Source organism: Pristiophorus japonicus, chromosome 7 (assembly GCF_044704955.1).
Source record: "Pristiophorus japonicus isolate sPriJap1 chromosome 7, sPriJap1.hap1, whole genome shotgun sequence".
NCBI lineage: Eukaryota > Metazoa > Chordata > Chondrichthyes > Pristiophoridae > Pristiophorus > Pristiophorus japonicus.
The window spans coordinates 224,976,267-225,000,753 of record NC_091983.1 but is presented as its reverse complement, the minus strand read 5'-3'; the positions used below and the strand labels follow the sequence as shown (position 1 = coordinate 225,000,753).

The 24,487-nt window shown below is 47.1% G+C and overlaps 1 protein-coding gene across 3 annotated transcripts in view; it reads right to left on the bottom strand.

The window, feature by feature from the left end:
- mrps18a (mitochondrial ribosomal protein S18A) overlaps positions 1–24,487 on the bottom strand; it is a 124,349-nt gene that overhangs the window by 24,671 nt on the left and 75,191 nt on the right. Inside the window, exon 6 of one of the 3 annotated variants that reach the window (XM_070885862.1) lies at positions 4,573–4,621. The exons of the other annotated variants lie outside the window; for them this stretch is intronic. Coding sequence (XP_070741963.1) covers positions 4,591–4,621 — 31 coding nt within the window. The 3' untranslated portion in view covers positions 4,573–4,590. The remainder of the gene's footprint in view (positions 1–4,572; positions 4,622–24,487) is intronic. 3 annotated transcript variants of the gene reach the window in all.

Sequence of the window (24,487 nt, the reverse complement as noted above, 5' to 3'; positions counted from 1 at the left end):
GGAAAATTTGCCTTCTCAATAAAGGGAAAACAATACGCATGGACCAGAGTGCCACAGGGATTCCATAATAGCCCAAGCATGTTTCATCGAGTATTGTCATGGATTCTGGAACCATCGAAACATAGAAAATAGGTGCAGGAGTAGGCCATTCGGCCCCTCGAGCCTGCACCACCATTCAATAAGATCATGGCTGATCATTCCCTAAGTACCCTTTTCCTGTTTTCTCTCCATACCCCTTGATCCCTTTAGCCGTAAGGGCCATATCTAACTCCCTCTTGAATATATCCAATGAACTGGCATCAACAACTCTCTGCGGCAGGGAATTCCACAGGTTAACAACTCTCTGAGTGAAGAAGTTTCTCCTCATCTCAGTCCTAAATGGCCTACCCCTTATCCTAAGACTGTGTCCCCTGGTTCTGGACTTCCCCATCATCGGGAACATTCTTCCTGAATCTAACCTGTCCAGTCCCGTCAGAACCTTATATGTTTCTATGAGATCCCCTCTCATCCTTCTAAACTCCAGTGTATAAAGGCCCAGTTGATCCAGTCTCTCCTCATATGTCAGTCCCGCCATCCTGGGAATCAGTCTGGTGAACCTTTGCTGCATTCCCTCAATAGCAAGAACGTCCTTCCTCAGATTAGGAGACCAAAACTGAACACAATATTCCAGGTGAGGCATCACCAAGGCCCTGTACAACTGCAGTAAGACATCCCTGCTCCGATACTCAAATCCCCTAGCTATGAAGGCCAACATACCATTTGCCTTCTTCACCGCCTGCTGTACCTTCATGCCAACTTTCAATGACTGATGAACCATGACACCCAGGTCTCGTTGCACCTCCCCCTTTCTTAATCTGCCGCCATTCAGATAATATTCTGCCTTCGTGTTTTTGCCCCCAAAGTGGATGTTGTGCATCTGTAAAGCATGCACTCCCATGTTCCGCCACCAGGGAGCGTGTCCCCTGAAGTCCCAAGGGATCCCAGCATCCCTTGGGAGCACTGTATCTAAGCCAGCCCCTAAGGCCTGTTCCTCACTCTGGAGTGTCTTAATAAAGACTGAGGTCACAGTTACTTTAACCTCCCTGTGTGCAGTCTCATCTGTGTTAGGAACACAATAGATAACCTCATATTTATCCACATTATACAGCATCTGCCATGCATTTGCCCACTCACCTAACCTGCCCAAATCACCCTGCAGCCTTTTAGCATTCTCCTCACAGCTCACACCGCCACCCAGTTTAGTGCCATCTGCAAACTTGGAGATATTACACTCAATTCCTTCAGTAGACGTAGGAGAAGGAAGCACCCTTTTGCAGTATGTGGATGATATCCTTATTGCCTCCAGCACAGAACAACACCACGTACTAGCTTTAACTACAGTGTTAGGAGCCCTACAGAGCGCAGGATTAAAAATAAATCCTCGGAAGGTGCAGGTGGGAAAGAGCAAACCAACATATGTAGGATACATAATATCACAAGGGAAGAGACAGATGCCCGAGGACAGAAAGGAAGCAATTCGATCAATGCCCAGGCCAGGAACGTGAAAGGGGTCAGGCAGGTACTAGGGCTATTCAACTACTGCAGAAATGTTATCCCCGAATATGCCAAGATGGCCCAACCTATACAGGACCTGGTCAAAGGGGGGAAACCCTCCCAAGAACCTGTAAACTGGGGCCCTGATCAGGAAACTGCATTTGTGCAGTTAAAACAAGCTCTCACAAGTGCTCCAGCCCTGGGACTACTAGGCCAGAATAGGCCCTTTCACGTCTATACCTATCATAGTAACGATCATTATAACGCGGTAGTGACTCAATTACTTGGGGACAGGCCTAGACCAGTGGCATATTGCTCAGGTAAGCCGCAACCTGTAGCTGCAGGACTATCCAGGTGCGTTGCTGCCCTAGACTGTGTGGCCTGGGCCTTCAGAGTTAGTGAGCCAATAATAATGTCAAGACGCATTATTCTACATATCCAGCATACCTTAGTAGAATTACTTAACACTGGAAGGCTAAAAACGGTATCCGATGCACGAAGGGCAAGTTGGGAAGCAATGCTCTTACCTCCCAATGGGATGGTAACAACCCTGCAGGGTGGATCATTACAGAGGGAGAAGAGCATCAGTGTAGCCCAACAGGAGAAGACGAGGGAAGTAGTCAGGCAAGTGAAACCCCGCTTGAGGATCTATATGTAGATGGGTCTCGGCGCTATATCAATGGGACACCACGGACGGGATGGGCCGTGGTAGATAGCAGCGGACAGGTCAAAGGGGAAGGACGGCTAGAATGGGGTCTATCAGCTCAAGTGGCTGAATTAGTGGCTCTCACTGAGGCTCTGAGGCTTTCTAAGGGAAAAAGAGTAAACATCTATACAGACAGTCGATATGCTTTCGGAGTAGTGCATGATTATGATAGCCTAGAGTGGACGGGGATACATGACTTCAGGAGGAGGACCGATTAAACATGAGAAGATTGTTAAACACCAAGTAGAAGCCTCCCTCTTACCCCAAGAGTGTGCGATAATAAAGATCAAAGCGTACATAAAAAATAATGATCAGTATCTACAGGGGAATGCATGGACAAATGAAGCAGCCAAGCGAGTGGCAGAGACAGGTACACTTGCCGGGAAAGCCCAGGTCGGAACATGTACAATCGGGCCTGAGGAAGTAAACATGCTTAAGGTACAGGGAGAAGCCACACCACAGGAAAAGGAGGGGTGGAAGCAGATAGGGGCCCAACAAGGGACTGACGGGATATGGAGGAAAGATGGGAATGTGGTGGCCCCGAAATGCATCCAGGGAAGCCTATTAAATTTATACCACGGATATGTCCATACAGGTAGAACCAACATGATAAGCTCGATGTCCAGATGCTGGTGGTGGAAGGGAATGGGTAGCGACATAGAAGACCACTGTAGAAGGTGCATGATATGCCCAGGGGTCAGAATGAGACATCAGCCCGACCGAAAGGACCCTGGGAAAACTTACAGATAGATTTTACTGGACCGTTACCCAGCAACAAAGGGAAGGCATACTAGACCAGTTTACAAAGTGGGTAGAAGCTTGCGTCACTAGAAATTGCTCAGCAGAAACCGTGGTCAGGATCCTAGCAGAAGAAATAATACCACAAAGGGGAATGCCACTGCAGCTGGACTCAGATCAAGTTACACACTTTACAGGGAAGATGATGAAACAGGCCTGCGCTTTACTAGGGATTAGGCAAAAGTTCCATATCCCATACCATCCGGAATCCTCCGGATTAGTGGAACAAATGAATAGGACCTTAAAAGCAGCCCTAGCTAAAACAATCGAGGAAACTGGGAAATGATGGGCAGAGGTGTTACCCGAGTACTGATGAAGCTCGGGGCAACCCCTAGTCGGACGACAGGACTGACACCCTTTGAACTAATGACCGGAAGGGTAATGAGACTGGCACAAGTCGTGGTTTCAGGAAGCAAGGACATAGGACCATATAAAGACAGAATATGGAAATTTATAATAGAACTCTAAGCAGTTGCATGATTTAAAGGCACAGGCTAGAGATCAGCAAATAATCAAGGACTTAGAGAACGACACTAAGAAACAGAAGGTCCAAATACCCCAAATAGACAGTCAGGTGATGGTGAGGATTAATCCAGAGAGGTCCGGGCTCGCACCCAAATGGACCAGACCCCATCAGGTAATAATGGTAAGTGACACATCGGCAGGTGGAAACACTGGACCCAGTTCAAAAAGCATAATCACTAAATTAACCGGTGACGACCGGAAAATATTATTTTTTGGAGGATTTTGGTGCTGGTGGAAACATAATGGGGTAACCCATACCAAGGACAACCGGCTGAAGAACAGCAAGGCCTGTATTACAGGGACTTGGACGACATTGGTTGTGATAAAAAAATCAGGAACATTGATGGTGACAGTCGGAGCAACCGTGGGCTTAAATTGCAGTGTTGGACTAACAGGCATCAAACAACATGGCGAGGGGTCAGATCGACAATGGGGATGCGCAAACATAGCGGGACTAATAATTTGGGTGAATAAAATCACGGTGTGTTTTGCACTCAGGAGGAGGGGGCAAAGATACTGCACCCAGGAGAAGGGGGAGGAATAGATAAGGAGCACACCAAATGACACTCAATTCTCCGGGGTACCCCAACAAGGGAAGAATGAGTGGAAGTTATGTCCGCCCTCTCAAGGTGCCGAAGCCTATAAATGGTGTTGGAAAATTATTTCCCGAGACACTCCCCCAGCGCCACCAACATGTCCAATTATAAACGCTGAGGCAAAAAGGGGATTGGTAATAAGGCTGTAAGATAAAAATTTGGCATTAGGGGTACCAGCAGGACAAGGGTTCAAGTGCTGGTTCCTGCACTGACCCATAAGGAGGTAAAAGGCTTCTCTTCGGCCTTGTACATTCCCATACCAAGGCTCCAGAAGTTATTCATTCAATATGTACCAGGACATTAGATAATATTCCGACAGGATACGATGCGAGAACCTAAACAGACATTGACAAGACCTTGCGAAGAGGCTCGAGGCAGACTCATGGGCACCAAGGAGAATCAGCAAATTCTAACCTGATGAAGTCATCCGAGTTATGGCCCAAGGTGGTCACGAGATCTTGGCCTGTCAATCCGAAATAGCACTGATAAGGTAGTCCAATTAGAGAAATAGTACTGATAAGGTAGTCCAATTAGAAAAGTAGTACTGATAAGATAGTCCAATTAGAGATCGAGGGAGGTCTTACCAGGGAACGGAGGGGTTTTTGAAATGTATAAAAGTTGTATGATTGTGCTGTTCAGGGAGCATCGCCACTCACAGGCAGCTGTGATGAGAGGTGTTCCCAGACGTTCGTAATTAAAGATCGTTACACCTTGCCATCCGTCTGTCTGTTAACTCTGGGGGCTGCTACGTGGGTTGGGGCGAGCGTCAACCCTCTATATCAGAGGGTCCACTCGTGGGAGGAGAAGCCTTCCCAATTCCCCCTACATTTGGCGCTGCGAGTAGGGTACGGACTTCCCGAACGGAACAATGACCCAGCTGTTGGGGTGAGTATGTTTTAATTTACCACCTTCAAGTTAGAGCTGTGGCACTGTAAACCGCAAGGGAAGGATATCTGTACAAAGAACCATCTGTAGCGAGGGACGGAGACAGAGGACAAGGACGATCTAGGGGTGGAAGGGGGTCAAAAGGTGCATCCTAAAACGCGCGCGTGTAGGTAGCACGGCAGTGCGAGGGTATGACGCAAGGGAAGATATAGGGGAAGGTCTATTGACCCGAAGTGGTACGAGCGCACGGCGCAGGGACGAGAGAGTGAGGACATAGAGACGACGTCCCCTCAGTAACTGGACATATTGACCCAAAGCGTAGCAGTACGAGCGTACGGCACCAAGGGAAGACGTATAGATATAAATAACGTCCTGCATACCTAACACGAATTAAAGGGAGTACCCAAGACCCTCACAGCCCCGAAGAAGATGGGTAACCTGACAAAAGGACAAATGGAGCTGGTGAGGGAACGGGGACCCAGGCCATTAAACAAGGGAAGAAAGGAGAATGTAGTTGGGGACCCGAGGGGTCTCTATTGGAATTACTGAGTAACAAATACGCAACCTTAATGGAAGGAATGAAACAGAGAGGGTGGCAGCCCACGGATGCCCCTGATAGGCAGAAAAAAATTGTGGGATAGTCAGACTAAAAACAAGGTTAGAATGGCTCAGGCAATTATCCTGCTACCGGGAACTAGTATTGGAAATAGATACCCATGTAGAGTTGATTCAGAAATTAAACATGAAAATAGCAACCTTAGAAAGGGCTGTAAAGGAGAACAGGAAACCCCTACAGTGTGCATCAGCAACACCCGATCTAAAGTCAGCCCCGATAACTGCCCCAATGTACCCCTTCCTGGAGGAAATAGCGGTAGGAGAGCCTCAGGATGATGGGACGCAGAGAGGGCCCCCGGAATATAATGAATACATACAGGCAGAAGCCAAACGAAACTGTAGGAGAGTATGGGGAGCGGAAATGGCTGGAGTACAAGGACCACTCCGGTGCTAATGACCCTGAGAAAGATGACGAGGCATTCCTAGAAATGTTTACGGATGGGCTGGGGGAGGCGCATCAAAAAATAATTAAACTGGGATTCAAGATAGGGGATGACTATGATGAGATCTTAGAGTGGGCACAAAATGTAGAGGAGCTAAAGGCCGAGCAGAAGGAGAAAGTGTCTAAGATGGTGGCGGCAGCATTTGCAACAGAAGGAAAGGAAGGGGATGAGGACCTCCGCGCCGCCTCCTTGACGTGTTACACATGCCATCAGGATGGACATTTTAGCAGAGAATGCTCGCAAAAGGAGGCTGGGAAAGGGACGTATAGACCCAGGTGCCATAGCAATAAACTGGGACACATAGCAAGAAGATGCCGGGCACCGGAAGGGAGGGGTGGGGGCGAGGCAGGAAAGAGTCCCCAGCAAACTGGGAAACAAACCCCCCAAACCGGGAAATAAACAGGGACGCCCATTATCCGTGAGGAACTGGTGGAGGTCCTCCAGCAAAAAACATTGCCCCCGCCGGAGCCACCCTCTAATGAAGAGCTCCTCAACCTGCTCAAACTGGCCAGTAGTGGCCGCTAGGGGTTACCGGCCCTCGAAGGAAGGTTGGAACGGCCAACGTTAGATTCCCGTATGTTCATTAGTGCGGTGTTAGGGGGCCGGCAGTGCAACATGCTAGTAGGCATGGGAGAGTCGGTATCCATAACCAACCGAGACCTCCCCCTTAACCAGACCACAGTCAATATCCAAGGGATAGGGGGGGGATTTAAAAAAGCAACATTGAGTGAAGTAGTACCTCTAGAAATACAGGGCATAATGATACCCACCCAATTCTGGTGCTGCCCTAACCCAGAAGGCACCATACTAGGGATAGACACTTTGAGGGAAGTAGGGGCACTTATAGACCCCCAGCGTAATCGGACTATATGGGAAGAAAAACATCAGACCGAACAGAAGTTCAATTGCCTGGGGCATCCGCAGCAGCGAGTAGCAAGGATAGTCCCAATACAGCCCGAATGGGAAACAAAGGGCGTGTGGGGCAGTACCCGACGCTGTGGACACGGCACAAACAAGATTGTGGGCTGGCCCGGATGAACCCGGTCAATATTCCCGGGCCGGAGCATAAAGCCCATAAACAATACCCTTTAAAGCGAGGCTGATGCAGAGTCCACCAAATAGTACAAGAGTTAGAAGCGCAAGGGGTGGTGAAGCCAGTAACAGCCACCACTAACTCACCGGTGTGGCCTGTGAAGAAACCCGACGGGACCTATAGGTTCACCGTTGATTATACCGCCCGGAACAAAGTCACCCCAAGGGAATATCCGATTGTGGCCTGAACCCAGAACATAAAATCTTCACGGTACTTGACATAGCAAACGGGTTCTGGGCCATACCTTTAGAGGAGGAGTCACAGAAGAAGTTTGCTTTCACTATAAAGGGGAGACAATATACGTGGACCAGGGTGCTTCAGGGGTTTCACAACAGCCCGGGAATATTTCACCGGGCATTGTCAGGGATCTTGGAACCTCTGGACATAGGGGAAAGGAAGCACTGTACTACAGTACGTGGATGATATTCTTATCGCCTCAGGTACTGAGGCACAACACCTGATGGCTCTAACTACAGTACTAGGGGCCTTACAGCGCTCGGGGTTGAAGGCTAACCCTAAGAAAGCCCAGGTTGGAAGAAGGGAGGTTACATATTTGGGATACGTAGTATCCCAAGGGAACAGACAGATGCCCGCCGATAGGAAGGAGGCTATTAGAACTATGCCTAGACCAGGGACAGTGAGAGGGGTCCGACAGATATTGGGGCTATTTAATTATTGCCGGAACTTTATCCCAGAATATGCAGAAATGGCCCAGCCGATACAGGATCTAGTGAAAGGAGGTAAACCCTCCCAGGAGCCTGTAGACTGGGGCCGCCCCCAAGAGGCAGCATTCACACAGCTTAAACACGCCCTTATGAGCGCACCTGCCTTGGGGTTGCCGGATCAGAATAGGCCCTTCCACCTGTATATGTACAATAGTGAGACCCACTACAATGCAGTGGTAACCCAGGAACACGGGGATAGACAAAGACCTGTCGCATACTACTCCACGAAACAAGGAGCAGTGGCCGCGGGCCTATCTCGATGTGTCACAGCTCTTGATTGTGCGGCATGGGCCATGAGGGCGAGCGAGCCTATCATAATGACCGGGCAAATTATCCTGCATACACCGCATACCCTCGTGGAGTTGCTTAACACTGGGAGACTAAGGACGATATCCGACGCACGACGCGCCAATTGGGAAGCAATGCTTTTGCCCCCAAATGGCGCCTTGACTATAATAAAGGATAACAGGAATAATCCCGCAAGATGAATAGTCACCGAAGGCAAAGAGTGCCAGTGTGACCCCACGGGAAGCAAGGGGGAAGGCAGCCAGATTAGGGAAACCCCACTTGAAAGGGCAGACATGGATCTTTATGTGGATGGATCCCGTCGATATATAAACGGAACCCCAGGGACAGGGTGGGCAGTCGTGGACAGCAATGGGCAAGACAGGGGAAAGGGTTCCCTAGAGGGAAACCTATCGGCTCAGGAAGCGGAATTGGTAGCCCTCACCAAAGCATTGAAACCAGCAGCAGGGAAGAGGGTCAACATATACACTGATAGCCGGTACGCCTTCGGAGTGGTGCACGATTACATGACTGCTTGGAAGAGGCGGGGATACATGACTTCGGGAGGGGGACCCATTAGGCATGAAGAGATAGTCAAGGGATTGGTAGAAGCTTCCCTCCTCCCTCAGGAATGTGCAGTAATAAAAATTAAAGCGTCCTCGAAAATCACAGACAGGGAAATGCCTGGGCAGATGAAGCTGCCAGGCAAGCAGCTGAATTAGATATGACCAGTAACACCCCGATTGGCTCATGTACCACCCAAACGGAAGAAATAAACATACACAAGGTACAGGGAGAATCCACCCCGCAAGAAATAGAAGGGTGGGAACAGAACGGAGCAAGAAAGGGGGTGGATGGAGTGTGGAGGAAACATGACAACGTGGTGGCCCCGGAATGTATCCGATAGAATCAATTGGGTCTTGACCATGGGTACACCCACACCGGTAGGACCGGTGATAAACTCCATGTCACGTTGTTGGTGGTGGGAAGGAATGGAGAGAGACGTAGAAAACTATTGTAGGATGTGTATAACATGCACAAAACACAACCCGGGAAACAAGATAAAGGTCCGGCTGGGACACCAACCCCACCCAAAGGGACCCTGGGAAGCCCTACAAATAGATTTTACTGGGCCACTGCCCAGCCAGAGGGGAAAAATGTACCGCCTGGTAATAATAGATCAATTTACAAAGTGGGTAGAAGCCTTTGCTACCAGGAATTGCACCGCCGATACAGTGGCTAAAATCCTGGCTGGGGAAATAATACCCAGGTGGGGAATGCCACTGTAGTTGGACTCAGATCAAAGTACGCATTTTACGGGGAAAATCATGAAACAAGCCTGTGCCCCGCTAGGGATTAAACAAAAATTCCACATCCCGTACCATCCGGAATCTTCCGGATTGGTAGAGCGAATGAATAGGACCCTAAAAATCGCATTAGCCAAAGCAATCGAGGAGACCGGGAAGGGGTGGGTGGAGTTACTCCCACGAATCCTAATGAAATTAAGAGCTACCCCGAGCCAAACTACCGGACTGACCCCCTTTGAGCTAATGACAGGAAGAGCCAGGAGATTGCCAAAAGTATTAGTATCTGGGAGTGAGGGCGTAGAACCTTGCAAGGACAAGATACGGAGGGTCGTCATGGAGATATGTAAACAGCTACATGGATTACGAGCGCAAGCTAGGGACCAACAAAACCATTAAAGATTTAGAAAGGGATACAAAGAAGCAAAGGGTTCAGGTACCTCCCCATAGGGAGCCAGGTCATGGTGAGGTTAAATCCCGAGAGACCTGGATTCTCACCAAAATAGACTGGACCACACCAAGAGATCATGATCAGCGATACATGCGCTTGCATAGATATGGGGGGTATTGGTAGATGGAAGCACTGGACCCAATTGAAACGATTTGGATCTTAACCGACCGGTGGACACCGGAAACGTTGTGTTTTACAGGATCCTATTCCTCTTTGGAGTCGGGACGTCCTCCGACGAAGGAAGCCTCAGACCTCAAGGCCTATACTATAAGACGTCTGAAACCACTAACTGTGATTCCGATTCAAGAGCCTTAGTGGTGGTAGCCGGTACAACAGTAGATTTAAATTGTAGCATTGGACTAACGGGCATAACTAAACTCAATACGGATCCGAATCGACATTGGGGGGGGACCAATAATAAGGGCATAACAGTAGTGGTAAACGAGACCGCAGTGTGCTTCGTGCTGGAGAAGGAACGGGGAAGTTGCACTTATAGGGAGGGGGCACAAATAAGGTGCACGCCTGTCTTTGCCCAATTCTCAGGGAGGCCTTAACCAGGGGATACCAGGTGGAGAATATGCCCGGCCTCCCCGTGCGTGGGTACGGATCAGTAGTGTTGGGACGTTCGGGTCCAGAATAGATCCACCACCGCTGCTCTGACAACCACTCTGGGAACAACTACTCTTTATAGTACCACCACACATCCCCCTCCCACATGCCCGTCCATAAAGACGGGAGTCACAGAGGGAATAGTAATAAAGGAATCTAAGAAGAGGATAATTTTAGGGTGCGACAACGGCTACTCATGGTGGACCTAAACCTCACGGATATCATCCTTCCTAGCTTCTGTGGGAATGAGTCTATAAGTGTATACCAGAATCTGACTCAGCGAATGGAATCCACAACCATGAGATTCAATATCAGAAAGGGGACAGAACGAGGTCGGACAAAAAGGGATATACTGGAAACGCTGGGCACGGGTTACGCGGCGGGCCTTGCAACAGTGAATACCATAGACCTGTATGCAACAGACGACCGGGTCAATACCTTGACGCAAATCTTAAGGGGTTTATTGGGAAGGGACATAAATAACCAAGCCCTATAAGCGCGGTTGGGAGATGGCGCGGAAGGGGAACTGTTACAGGTGGCCCATACATTACAGAAGCATGCCAAGACAATAAATTTGATCCACGCAATGGGGAATGACATAAGTAAACGATTACAAGCTGAGATAGTTTGCTCCGGGTATGGGGCCTGGATATTAAGTGAGGTACAACATAACTTGGAGCAACTCCAGAATGGGGACATACCAGATTGGATCCCGAACAGCATACTTAACAATTGGACTCTAGATAAAAAAATGAATAACACGTGCTAGATATGAAGGAATAGTCACGCACGGGTGCCGAAATTCAGATGTATTACTGGGCGGGTGAATATGATCGGATTTATGTTGTCCATAACACAGTATGATGTAACAAAGGAAGACCCCTTATACCAGATCGATAATATCGGTGAAGTAAGAAACCAAACTCGGTTGCGTTACCATCAGCCTGCCAGACGGGTGATTAAAATTAATAGTACCAAAGACATTGACATAACCGACTGCTATAAAAATAACCAAGTGGTTTTATGTCGAGGTACGCCACGAATGACAAATGATGATAAACGGATGTATGCTGAGCATCACTCCTCTTGAACACGATCTTGAGACCATCGCTGCCCCGCAAGGAAACGAAGAGTGGTGCGTGAGCACGGGGGCAGCCAACCTGACGATTAAGACCAGGGGAGGAGTCACCCCGTGTCCTCATCAGCAAATTCTAACCTGATGAAGTCATCCGAGTTACGGCCCAAGGTGGTCACGAGATCTTGGCCTGTCAATCCGAAATAGTACTGATAAGGTAGTCCAATTAGAAAAGTAGTACTGATAAGATAGTCTAATTAAAGATCTAGGGAGGTCTTACCAGGATAAAAGTTGTATGATTGTGCTGTTCGGGGAGCATCTCCACTCACAGGCGGCTGTGATGAGAGGTGTTCCCGGACATTCATAATTAAAGATCGTTACACCTTGCCATCTGTCTCTGTCTGCTAACTTCGAGAATTGCTACGTGGGTTGGGGCGAGCCTCGGTCCTCTATATCAGAGGGTCCACTCATGGGAAAAGAAGTCTTCCCAATTCCCCCTCTACAAGGCAGACCAAGCATAAGATATACTTCAGGGTACACCAGAGACTAATTACTGTATTCCTAAATTTAACAGACTTAACGATCCCCAATTTCTGCGGGTTAAACACTATAAGCCTGTATAAAAACCTGACCCTGCAGACACTTGAAGGCCCTGAATCAAGAACCATGAAGTTTAATGTGGAAAGAATGTCAAGTAATCAATGGAATCGGGAAAAAAAAAGAGGGATACTGGAAATGGTAGGCGCGGGATATGCGGTGGGAGTTGCGACGGTAAATACTATAGACCTACACACGATAGATGATGGAGTTAACACTCTAACACGAACCTTACAGGGGTTGCTGGAAAGGGATGAGAATAATGAAAAGATACAAGCACAACTGGGTAATGGCTCAAAAAGGGAATTATTACAAGTGGCCCACACACTGCGAGACCACGCCAGAACTATAAATTCGATAAATAGAGCAGAACGGAACTTAAGTAAAACCATACAGACAGAATTAGTATGTACAGGATATGGAGCATGGTTGCTCAATGGAATACAACATGACCTAGAGCTGCTTCAGAATGGGAATGTGCCGGATTGGATAACACTTGATGTATTTACCAACTGGACCTCGGACAAAAAAAACTCATGCCTGCGAGGTGCAGAGAAACAGTTATGCTTGGGTCCCAAAGGCCAGATGTGTAACCGGACATTTGAATATAATAGGTTTTGTATTATCCGTACCAAAGTATGATGTGACAAAGGGAGATCCTCTATACCAAACAAACAATGTAGGAGAATTAGGAAATCAAACTCGCGTACGGTACCACGACCTATCCAGATATGTAATTAAAGAAAACAGTACTAAGAGTCTCAGCGTAAATGATTGCTATAAAAATAACCACGTTGTTTTATGTTGAGATCCGCTACGAATGCTCAGAGATGACTGTGGATATGATCAAGTGGACGGGTGCACCTTGAGTATCACCCCACTAGCCCGGGACTACGAAACCAATGCTGCTCCACGAGGAAATAGGGAATGATGTGTGAGCACCACGGCGACTGAGGTCACAAATAAAGGAGGAGATACCTCATGCGCCAACAGGAATACTCTGCATGACGAGACACACATAAATGGATATGTTAAAAACTCTGAACCGAAGGAAGAAACCATCAATGGGACAATGATAAGACACTATCCGCGAAGGGTATGAGAAGGCCATCGGGCCACAAGGAAAACCGGTACCCCAACTGAATGAGGAACAAACTCGACTGGAGCAAGATATTCGGAAGCAACGACTAAAATATATAACCCTGATGGAAGACATAGATAAACTACAAAGAGACATTGAGAAAATGTTGGCTATTCAGCCATGGTATGAGAGACTCTGAACTGCTGGACTCAATGTACAAGTGCATCCGTGGATACGGATAGTGTCACACATATTGGTAGTAGTGCAAGGGGTCATCTTGGTCATCCTACTATTGTGAGCATGTAAGAAGTGTGACCGGCGTAAGCGGCAGGCCCTAGCCCGTATTATAGTTAATACATTGAATAAAGGGAAATCGGACAGTCCGGCAGAAAGGACTTGCTTAGTATAACCTTAATGGGAAAGCCAACAGGTAGTTCCTGCAGTTAGGGAACAAGCTACCCAAGCGAAAGGACAACCCTGGAAGCTCAACCGTGAGGTATTAATTGGGAAATGGCCTATCTTGGGCATATAGCCAAGGGCCATTAGGGGGGAATTTCCCCCCCCAGGTTCACAGATTCACAAATCACTAAAAGTAGCGACGCAGGTTACTAAGGCCATAGAAATAATCAAAGCACTGAGATTCATTTCTAGAGGGATCGAATTGAAAAGCAGAGAAGTTATGTTAAACTTGTATCGAACCTTGGTTAGACCACACTTGGAATATTGTGCACAATTCTGCTTTCTATATTGTAAAAAAGATGTAGCGGCAGATATAATGGAGAAGGTGAAAAAAAGATTTGCTGGACGATACCATAACTGAGAGGTTATACTTATCAGGCCCCGTAGGGCCTCTTTCACTAAGAAAGAGAAGACTGAGGGGTGATCTCATCGAGATCTTTCAGATTATGACAGGGTTGATGTAGAGAAAATGTTTCCACTTGCAGGGGAGACCAGAACGAGGGCCCATAAATGTAAGATAGTCACTAATAAATCCAACAGGGAATTCAGAAGAAAGCCTTTAAGACTTACATTTATATAGCGCCTTTCAAGACCACCGAACGTCTCAAAGTGCTTCACAGCCAATGAAGTACTTTTGAAGTGTAGTCACTGTTGTAATGTAGGAAACGCAGCAGCTAATTTGCACACAGCAAGCTCACACAAACAGCAATATGATAATGACCAGATTGTTTTTTCATATATTGATTGAGGGATAAATATTGGCCAGAACACTGGGGATAACTCCCATGGATCTTTTAAGTTCACCTGTGGAGAGCAGACGGGCCTCGATTTAACATCTCATCTGAAGGACGGCACCTCCGACAGTGCAGCACGCCTTCAGTCATGCTGGAGAGTCAACCTAGATTATGTGCTCAAGTCTGGAGTGGGACTTGAACACACAACCCTCTGACTCAGAGGCAAGAGTGCTACTCACGGAGCCAGAGCTGACTTTACCCAGAGAGTGGTTAGAATGTGGAATTCGCTACCACAAGAAGTATAGATGTGGAGGTAACAAAAGTATGGATGTGGGTTTCAGCAGATGGGTTGAGGCAGGGCTGGAGATGGGCCCTGTTACGTAGGTGAAAGTAGGCAGTTTTGGTGATGGAGAAGAAATGGGTTCGGTAGCTCAGCTCAGGGTCAAATAGGACACAGAGGTTGCGAACAGTCTGGTTCAGCTTCAGACAGTGGCCAGGGTGGAAAAAAAAGAGAGTTCAGGGACTTCCTCAATGGCTAAGCAAGTTTATGCAGTGAGCATCTGAGTCAGACAGACCTGAAAGTTTCCAGTTTGATCTATAGTTTGTGCTGACCTTAGCTTGGATAGTAGTTGGCCATGATAACTGGCCTGCCTCCATGTCAATAGCATTTGAGAAGAGAAAACTGCCAGGGCTCATAGAAACATAGAAAATATGTAGGCCATATGTAGGAGTAGGCAATTCGGCCCTTCTAGCCTGCACCGCCATTCAATGAGTTCATGGCTGAACATGCAACTTCAGTACCCCATTCCTGCTTTCTCGCCTACCCCTTGATCCCCTAGTAGTAAGGACTACATCTAACTCCTTTTTGAATATATTTAGTGAATTGGCCTCAACAACTTTCTGTGGTAGAGAATTCCACAGGTTCACCACTCTCTGGGTGAAGAAGTTTCTCCTCATCTCGGTCCTAACTGGCTTATCCCTTATCCTTAGACTGTGACCCCTGGTTCTGGACTTCCCCACCATTGGGAACATTCTTCCTGCATCTAACCTGTCTAAACCCGTCAGAATTTTAAACGTTTCTATGAGGTCCCCTCTCATTCTTCTGAACTCCAGTGAATACAAGCCCAGTTGATCCAGTCTTTCTTGATACTTCAGTCCCGCCATCCCGGGAATCAGTCTGGTGAACCTTCGCTGCACTCCCTCAATAGCAAGAATGTCCTTCCTCAAGTTAGGAGACCAAAACTGTACACAATACTCAAGGTGTGGTCTAACCAAGGCCCTGGACAACTGTAGTAACACCTCCCTGCTCCTATACTCAAATCTCTTTCGCTATGAAGGCCAACATGCCATTTGCTTTCTTAACCGCCTGCTGTACCTGCATGCCAACCTTCAATGACTGATGTACCATGACACCCAGGTTTCGTTGCACCTCCCCTTTTCCTAATCTGTCACCATTCAGATAATAGTCTGTGTCTCTGTTTTTACCACCAAAGTGGATAACCTCACATTTATCCACATTATACTTCATCTGCCACGCATTTGCCCACTCACCTAACCTATCCAAATCACTCTGCAGCCTCATAGCAAGCTCTTCGCAGCTCACGCTGCCACCCAACTTAGTATCATCCGCAAATTTGGAGATACTACATTTAATTCCCTCGTCTAAATCATTAATGTACAATGTAAACAGCTGGGGCCCCAGCACAGAACCTTGCGGTACCCCACTAGTCACGGCCTGCCATTCTGAAAAGTACCCATTTACTCCTACTCTTTGCTTCCTGTCTGCCAATCATTTCACAATCCATGTCAGCACACTACCCCCAATCCCATGTGCTTTAACTTTGCACATTAATCTCTTGTGTGGGACCTTGTCGAAAGCCTTCTGAAAGTCCAAATACACCACATCAACTGGTTCTCCCTTGTCCACTCTACTGGAAACATCCTCAAAAAATTCCAGAAGATTTGTCAAGCATGATTTCCCTTTCACAAATCCATGCTGACTTGGACCTATCATATCACCTCTTTCCAAATGTGCTGCTATGACATCCTTAATAATTGATTCCATCATTTTACCCACTACCGATGTCAGGCTCACCGGTCTATAATTCCCTGTTTTCTCTCTCCCTCCTTATTTAAAAAGTGGGGTTACATTGGCTATCCTCCACTCCATAGGAACTGATCCAGAGTCTATGGAATGTTGGAAACTGACTGTCAATGCATCCGCTATTTCCAAGGCCACCTCCTTAAGTACTCTGGGATGCAGTCCATCAGGCCCTGGGGATTTATCGGCCTTCAATCCCATCAATTTCCCCAACACAATTTCCCGACTAATAAGGATTTCCCTCAGTTCCTCCTTCTTACTCGACCCTCTGACCCCTTTTATATCCGGAAGGTTGTTTGTGGCTCTCACTCCTGTTCACTACCCAGAGTCCAGCTGGAAGAACTAGATGTGGCCTTCGGGCGAGCTAGGCTCAGTAGCAATGCCTCAATAGCATGCTGACATTCTCGGTCAAGGCTCATACCTGGACAACAGCCACTTGGGCAAAGTACATCTGTGGAACTGTACCCCAAGAAGGAGTCAATACCTTCAGGACAGGTGCATAGCAGAGACCACTTCCACAAAGAAATGGGAATTCAAATGTGAAGTACTTGAACATTCAGAAATTCAAACTAGGTGGAATAAATTCAAGAGCACTGAAGGAAATTAGGGTGAAAATTGGGTTTGAGAGAAAGAGAGGCCATTGCTGAATTTTTCAGACTATACAAGAGGCCATTATCAGAAAAGTAGAAAACAGCAAAAGTGATTTCAGCTTTCAGCAAAATTTTGAAGCATAAACGTGGGAAATGAGACGCCTGTTAAAATGATGTTGGTAGTAGGGAGGGCAATGACTACAATCTATTGAAGGCAGGAACTGATGGATATCCACTGGGAGTAATGGCAATAAATCCAAGCCAATGTGGACAAACCAACAATGCAACAGCAGCTGAAGGCAATGGAGTTGATTCATAAACACTGACAACCAGAAAACCGCATACAGACTACATCGAATGAGCAGACAGTCATGGGGGATCTTGGTGATTTTAGAGAACTGAAGTCAGGGTAATTAATTAACAGCATTTTAGGTTTTTCTCCCATGTTCTCCTTTTCAGGTGACTCGTACCTCACAGGTACTTGTGCCTCACCCAAATGGGCCTCCTCCAGACTCCGCTCCCTTATACTCAAGCGAGTTACAAAACTCTGTAGCACTCCATTTGATTTCTGGACTTGGAAACAAATCTAACCAGACCGAGAGAAAGGCCTCCTCTATCTTCTGACACAAGGGTGGGAAATAAAGTGAGGTAAGGCAGTCTCAAGCCCGTTCCTACTGGGTGCAATGCCACAGCACAAATGGCCATAACTCAACATTAAATTGCTCTCCTTCAGAGACATCATCATCATCATAGGCAGTCCCTCGAATCGAGGATGACTTGCTTCCACACCAAAAGTTCACAGGTGTTTCAATGAAGGACCTAATATTCCAGATCCTGAACTTAATCTAGAAGGGTGGAAGATGCCTGTGCGTGAATTTTTTTAACGTGTGGTGGTCGTTGCACACCAGCCACCACACGGGCTTGACAGAGCTAGGTCCTGGTCCAGTGGCAAGGATTAGCCGAGACGACTGGAGACCAGCTCTGCTGCACGGACCTAGTGCGCACACATATCGCAGTGTGGGCTGGCCCGTGCTGCCCCTGGGCCCTCGCCTCTTCTGGGCCCCGAACTCACGCCTCTCCTGGGCCCCGATCACGTTGCTCCACGATCACGTGCCGCTCCTGCACCCCAAATGATAATGGCGATGATGCAATAGGATGTCTGCTACAGAGAATTTTGGCCACTCTCCTCCCCTCACTGATATATTAAACAGGATTTCTGTTCACGATCAGTTAGGAAACATAAAATGGGATTCCAGCATCGATAAGCTCCTTAATCTTTTTTAATTAAGGCAAAATAAAAATAAAGCTGCAATCTTTTAGAGCATGCAGGTGTAAAATAATTTGGCAAGTCATGTTCTAAATATAGTTACCGCTGTCAAAGAGTAGGCCTGTTCTTAGAGACTCCACAAGAGGTGTCACAGAGTGACCCTGCACTTAGATCAATTAGATTACCACTCATTCTTCTAAAGATACCAACTTACATAGATTCATTGAGATTCCTCCTGCGGAGTCTCGAAGTAGAGTGCAGAGCCTTCAGAAACATCACAATGATGGCTGGCTTTCAGACAGGAAAGCGAAACGCTGGTGCTCTTGCGTGTTTACAGTTGGGGCATGTTGCTGGGCAGAGCAGAGGAAGCTTTACACCCTTCATACAGCCAACCCACGCTACATCTAACCTGGTAATACTTGAGATGCTTATCATTGGATACAGAAAGGAGAAATGTTCCAATCCCCAGGGCCAGCGTCCCTCCCCTGGATAATAATGGTGGGAAATCGGGGACAGGGAAAGACACCAGAATCGTTTGGAGAAAATGAAAGATGTACTGGATAGAGCAAAGATTCTCCATACAAAAATGTAATTTTGCAACTGAACACCTCCACACGAGTCACCAATGTTTTTTTTTCCCTTTTGTCCTGTCAACAGAATCTTTACAGAGCCAAGAAAATCGAGACGTAGAAAGTCATTACGCAGACTGCCAAGGTCTGAGATATTGCGATAAGATTAAATACACTTAAGTTAGCAAAGGAAAGATATAAGTACACAACGATGGCATTCAACATGAAGGCTGCACTTTGTACAAGCCGGACCTAATCCGCACTAATATTGCAATTAATTGGACATGGTTACAGCCCGTGACTGAAAGCAGCTCTCTGTGTCAACAAGCACCTTGGAACCACTGCCCTGACGCAAAACATCCATCACAAGATGTGACAAGAATGTTCCTTGGATGTCTGTTATTTTTCTTGACAACAGCAGCAAACCAAATAACCGGGCAAAAATCAATTTGTGGTTAAAAATACAAGCAGGTAGATTGGGCCACAGGGATACGCTTTGGAGTATCCTTCCCTCAAGCATTTGTCTCAGCACCATCGCAGCTGCACTACAGAAAGAGGCAGGATGGCCACCAGTCATAAGAACATGGAATTTTACGGCACAAAAGGAAGCCAACTGGCCACATCGTGTCTGTGCTGACCAAAAAAAAGTTATCCAGCCTAGTCCCACTAATGTCAGTTATGGCTCAGTGGGTAGCACTCTCGCTTCTGAGTCAGAAGGTCATGGGTTCAAGCCCCACTCCAGAGACTTTAGCACACAAAAGAAATCCAGGCTGACACTCCAGTGCAGTGCTGAGGGAGTGCTGCATTTTCCGAGATGCTGTCTTTCGGATGAGATGTTAAAGCAAGGCCCCATCTGCTCTCTCAAGTGGACATAGAAGATCCCATGGCACTATTTCGAAAAAGAGCAGGGGAGTTATCCCCGGTGTCCTGGCCAATATTTATCCCTCAATCAACATAACAAAAAGATATCATCTGGTCATTATCACATTGCTGTTTGACTCTCGTAGGCAGTCCCTGGGAGTCGAGGATGACTTGCTTCCACACTAACATGAGTTCTCAGGTGCCTAATGAGACAAATCCAAGGTGTTTGGCGCCTTCCCAGATGCTTTTCCTTCACTTGGAGCAGTCTTGGGCCAGGGATTGCCAGCTTGTCGGTGAGGTTGTTGCACTTTTTCAAGGAGGTTTTGAGGGTGTCCTTGAAGTGTTTCCTCTGCCCACCTGGGACTTGTTTGCTGTGTCGGAGCTCTGAGTAGAGTGCTTGTTTTGGAAGTCGAGTAGCGGGCATGCGGACAATGAGGCCCGTCCATCGGAGCTGATCGAGTGCGGTCAATGCTTCGATGCTGGGGAAATTGGCCTGAGAGAGAACATTGATGTTGGTGCGTCTATCCTAATAATGGATTTGCAGGATCTTGCAGAGGCAGCATTGGCGGTATTCCTCCAGTGCTTTGAGGTGCCTCCTGTACATAATCCATGACTCTGAAGCTATAGAGGGTAGGTATCACTATCATTACTGCTCTGTAGGCCATGAAGCTTGGTGCCGGGATTGAGATCCTGGTCTTCGAACACTTTCTTCCTCAGGCGACCGAAGGCTGCACTGGCACACTGAAAGCAATGCTGGATTTAGTCATCGACGTCTGCCCTTGTTAACAGTAGGCTCCCAAAGTATGGAAAGTGATCCATGTTGCCCAAGGCCTCGTCGTGGATCTTGATAATCGCGCGGGGGGGGGGCAGTACTGTGTGGCGGGGGCAGGTTGGTAGAGAACCTTTGTCTTACAGATGTTTAATGTAAGGCCTATGCTCTCGTACGCTTCAGTGAAGGTGTTGACGATGGTTTGGAGTTTGACCTCAGAGTATGCGCAAACGCAAGCATCTTCTGCATACTGTAATTCAATGACAGAGGATGGGACAACCTTGGATCTGGACGGGAGGTGACGGAGGTTGAACAATTTCCCATTTGTTCTATAGATTAGCTCCACTCCAGCGGGGAGCTTATTGAGTGCGAGATGGAGCAAGGAAGATCGAGAAGAGTGTTCCGGGAGCATGCTTGTGCGCAAATTGTCTGCCGGGTTTCCTACATTACAACATTGACTACACTCCAAAAGTACTTCATTGGCTGTAAAGCACTTTGGAGACGTCCAGTGGTCATGAAAGGCACTATATAAATCCAAGTATTTCTTTCTTTCCAGCTCTTGATCCGTAGCTCTGTAGGTTTCGGCACTTTAAGTGTATATTCAAGTAATTTTTAAATGTGATGAGCGTTTCTGGCTCCACCACCCTATCAGGCAGTGAGTTCCAGACCTCCACCATAAACATGGTGAAAAAAGTTCTCCTCAACTCGTCTCTAATCCTTCTACCAATTACTTTAAATCTATGCCTCCTGGGTTTTGCCCTCTTTGCTGTGGAAAGTAGGTCCATCCTAGCCACTCTATCTTATGCTCCTCATAATTTTATACACCTCAATGAAGTCTCCCCTCAGCCTCCTCCAAAGAAAACAACCCCAACCTATCAAATCTTTCCTCATAGCTAAAATTGCACAAAGGAAAAAAAAATATTGAAGAATTTATCAGGCTTAATATATTGGCACCAATATGCTACATAAAAAAATAAATTTTTTCCTTTCTGATAGTATAGGTAGAGGCCAGTCTTTTCTTCTCTTTTCCCTCCCCATCAACCTTCCCCTTTCTTACTCAGGTCAGTCACTGGGAGATACGTGAAAGCCATCTGGTTGAAGTAACTGCTGATTTAGCCACTCTGAGCCAGTCTCTCGGCTTGGTCCTATCCTTTACAAGTCAGGATTGAAAGTTAGTGGCATGCTCGTCTTAGAGTCGGAAGGCTGAAATTCCAGTGCAGTGCTGAGAGTGCTGCATTGTTGGAGGTGCCATCCTTTAGATGAGATACTAAACCCATGCCCCAATTGCCTGAGCCCTTTGGTCAGAGCAGGGAGTGTTCTCCTGCTGTTCTGGTCAACATATCTCCCCCACAACCAAAACCTTCAAAACCAGTAACTGGTCATTCAGCTCACTGCTGTTTGTGGCACCTTGCTGTGTGCAAAATGGCTGCCAGGTGTGCCTTACTGCATCTCAGAGTATATTGAACGTTATTAAACATCTGGAATAGAAGCAACCCAGTGCTCGAGCGTGGCTTTAAACACAAGTGAAGGGAGGTGGTGGGAAATGGAATGGTCACACTGGGATCGCAAGGTTGCTCTTCTGCGGTTGGGTGCAGTGCGACACCCGACCTGGGTGTTAGAACATAACATAAGAAATCGGAGGAGTCGGCCATTTGGCCCCTCGAACCTGCTCCACCATTCAATAAGATCATGGCTGATCTGATCATGGACTCAGCTCCACTTACCTGCCCACTCCCATTAATCCTTTATTCCCTTACCGCTCAAAAACCTGTTTATCTCCGCCTTAAATATATTCAATGACCCAGCCTTCACAGCTCTCTGAGGCAGAGAATTACACAGATTTACAACCCTCAGAATAAATTTCTCCTCATCTCAGTTTTAACTGGCTGAATTGGGCTGAATAGCCTCCCCACGCTACGAATTTTCTCATGTTTTCAAAACCATTCTGTCCATTAGCACTAAAATCTCTTCCCAGAGGAGTTTTATTTGTGGGTGGGAGGGCAGAGGTGGAATCAAGGAATATCAGCATTTACATTCTTGGCTATTTACGTGCAAATACATTGGTCCCCCACCAGCCTGGCCTCACAGCACAGCACAGCACTGCCCCCCAGTCATCAAGATCCACGGCACGGCCCTGGACAACGTGGACCACTTCCCCTATCTCGGGAGCCTCTTATCAACAAGAGCAGGCATCAACGACGATGTCCAACACCGCCTCCAGTGCGCCAGTGCAGCCTTCGGCCACCTAAGGAAAAGAGTGTTTGAAGACCAGGCCCTTAAAACTGCCACCAAGCTCATGGTCTACAGGCTGTAGTAAGACCTGCCCTCCTGTATGTCCCAGAGACACATCAAGTTGCTGGAGAAATATCACCAACGATGTCTCCGCAAGATCCTACAAATCCCCTGGGATGACGAGCGCACCAATATCAACTTCCTCATTTGGGCTAACATCCCCAGTACTGAAGCAGTGACCACACTCGATCAGCTCCGCTGGGCAGTCCACATAGTCCGCATGCCAGACACGAGACTCCCAAAGCAAATGCTCTACTTGGAGCTCCTTCACGTCAAATGAACTCTAGGTGGGCAGCGGAAGCACTACAAGGACACCCTCAAAGCCTCCCTGATAAAGTGCGACATCCCAACTGACACCTGGGAGACCCTGGCCCAAGACCGCCCTAAGTGGAGGAAGTGCATCCAAGAGGGTGCTGAGCACCTCGAGTCTCATCGCCGAGAGCATGCAGAAATCAAGCGCAGGCAGCGGAAGGAGCATGCAGCAAACCAGTCCCACCCACTCCTTCCCTCAACGATTATCTGTCCCACCTGTGACAGAGTCTGTGGCTCTTGTATTGGACTGTTCAGCCACCAAAGGACTCACTGCAGGAGTGGAAGCAAGTCTTCCTTGATGCCAAGGGACTGCCTACGATGATGACACTGGTTTACGATTTGGCTTAAAAACTGTAAACAGGAAATCTGTCCCTGTTTAAAAGGACTCATGTTTATGAAAGATGGTCTTTTGCTCTTTTCAAATTAGGTCAATCTATAGAAAAAAAAAATCAGCTAAAATCATCGAAAGCAGTGAAATAGTCAACAGTTTCCGCCCCAGTTTATTTTAAAGTCTACTGATATGTTACTCAAAAACAAATACCACACAGAGATAAAGAGCATTGTCTCTAAGTAAATATGGACTGACAGTCAGCCCTAACTACAACAGCGAGCTGTTATTCTGTGCATGAAAAATATTAACATGTGATCTGGCAGCACAAAGACACTGGGCAAATATATTTTTACTTCAAAAGGAAAGTGAGAGCGAAAAAAAAATTCCTGCCCACAAAACTTTAAAAAATGTTCTATCTGTTAAAATCAATCGCTGCCGGCATTGTAAGTAAATGTTGTCAGGGGCAACGGAGTATTGATTCTTAAGGCTTTGAGGAGAAGAAATGAAAAACAACAAAAAAATTATCGACTTTCAATGGAGGGCAAAGTGATATCAAGGGATATCAAGAGTTTACACTGTTGGCTGTTTACAGGCAAACAAGTCGGTTTATGACTTCGCTTCAAAACTGTAAACAGGTCGGTCTCTTTTAAAATAACTCATTTTTATGAAAGATTGTCTGTTGTTCCTTTCAAACCAAGAAATCAGGGTACAGGACACCGCAAGCTTGAAAAGAAATCGAGAAGGTCAGGTCAGGTGGAATTTAAAGGCTGCAAACTACAGGAAGGAGCTGAAGACTTCCACAGCTTTCTGATCCTGAGAAAGAATGAGTTAGAATAGGAGGCCTGTGCAATGCACCATAATTATAACACAGTGACGATGCA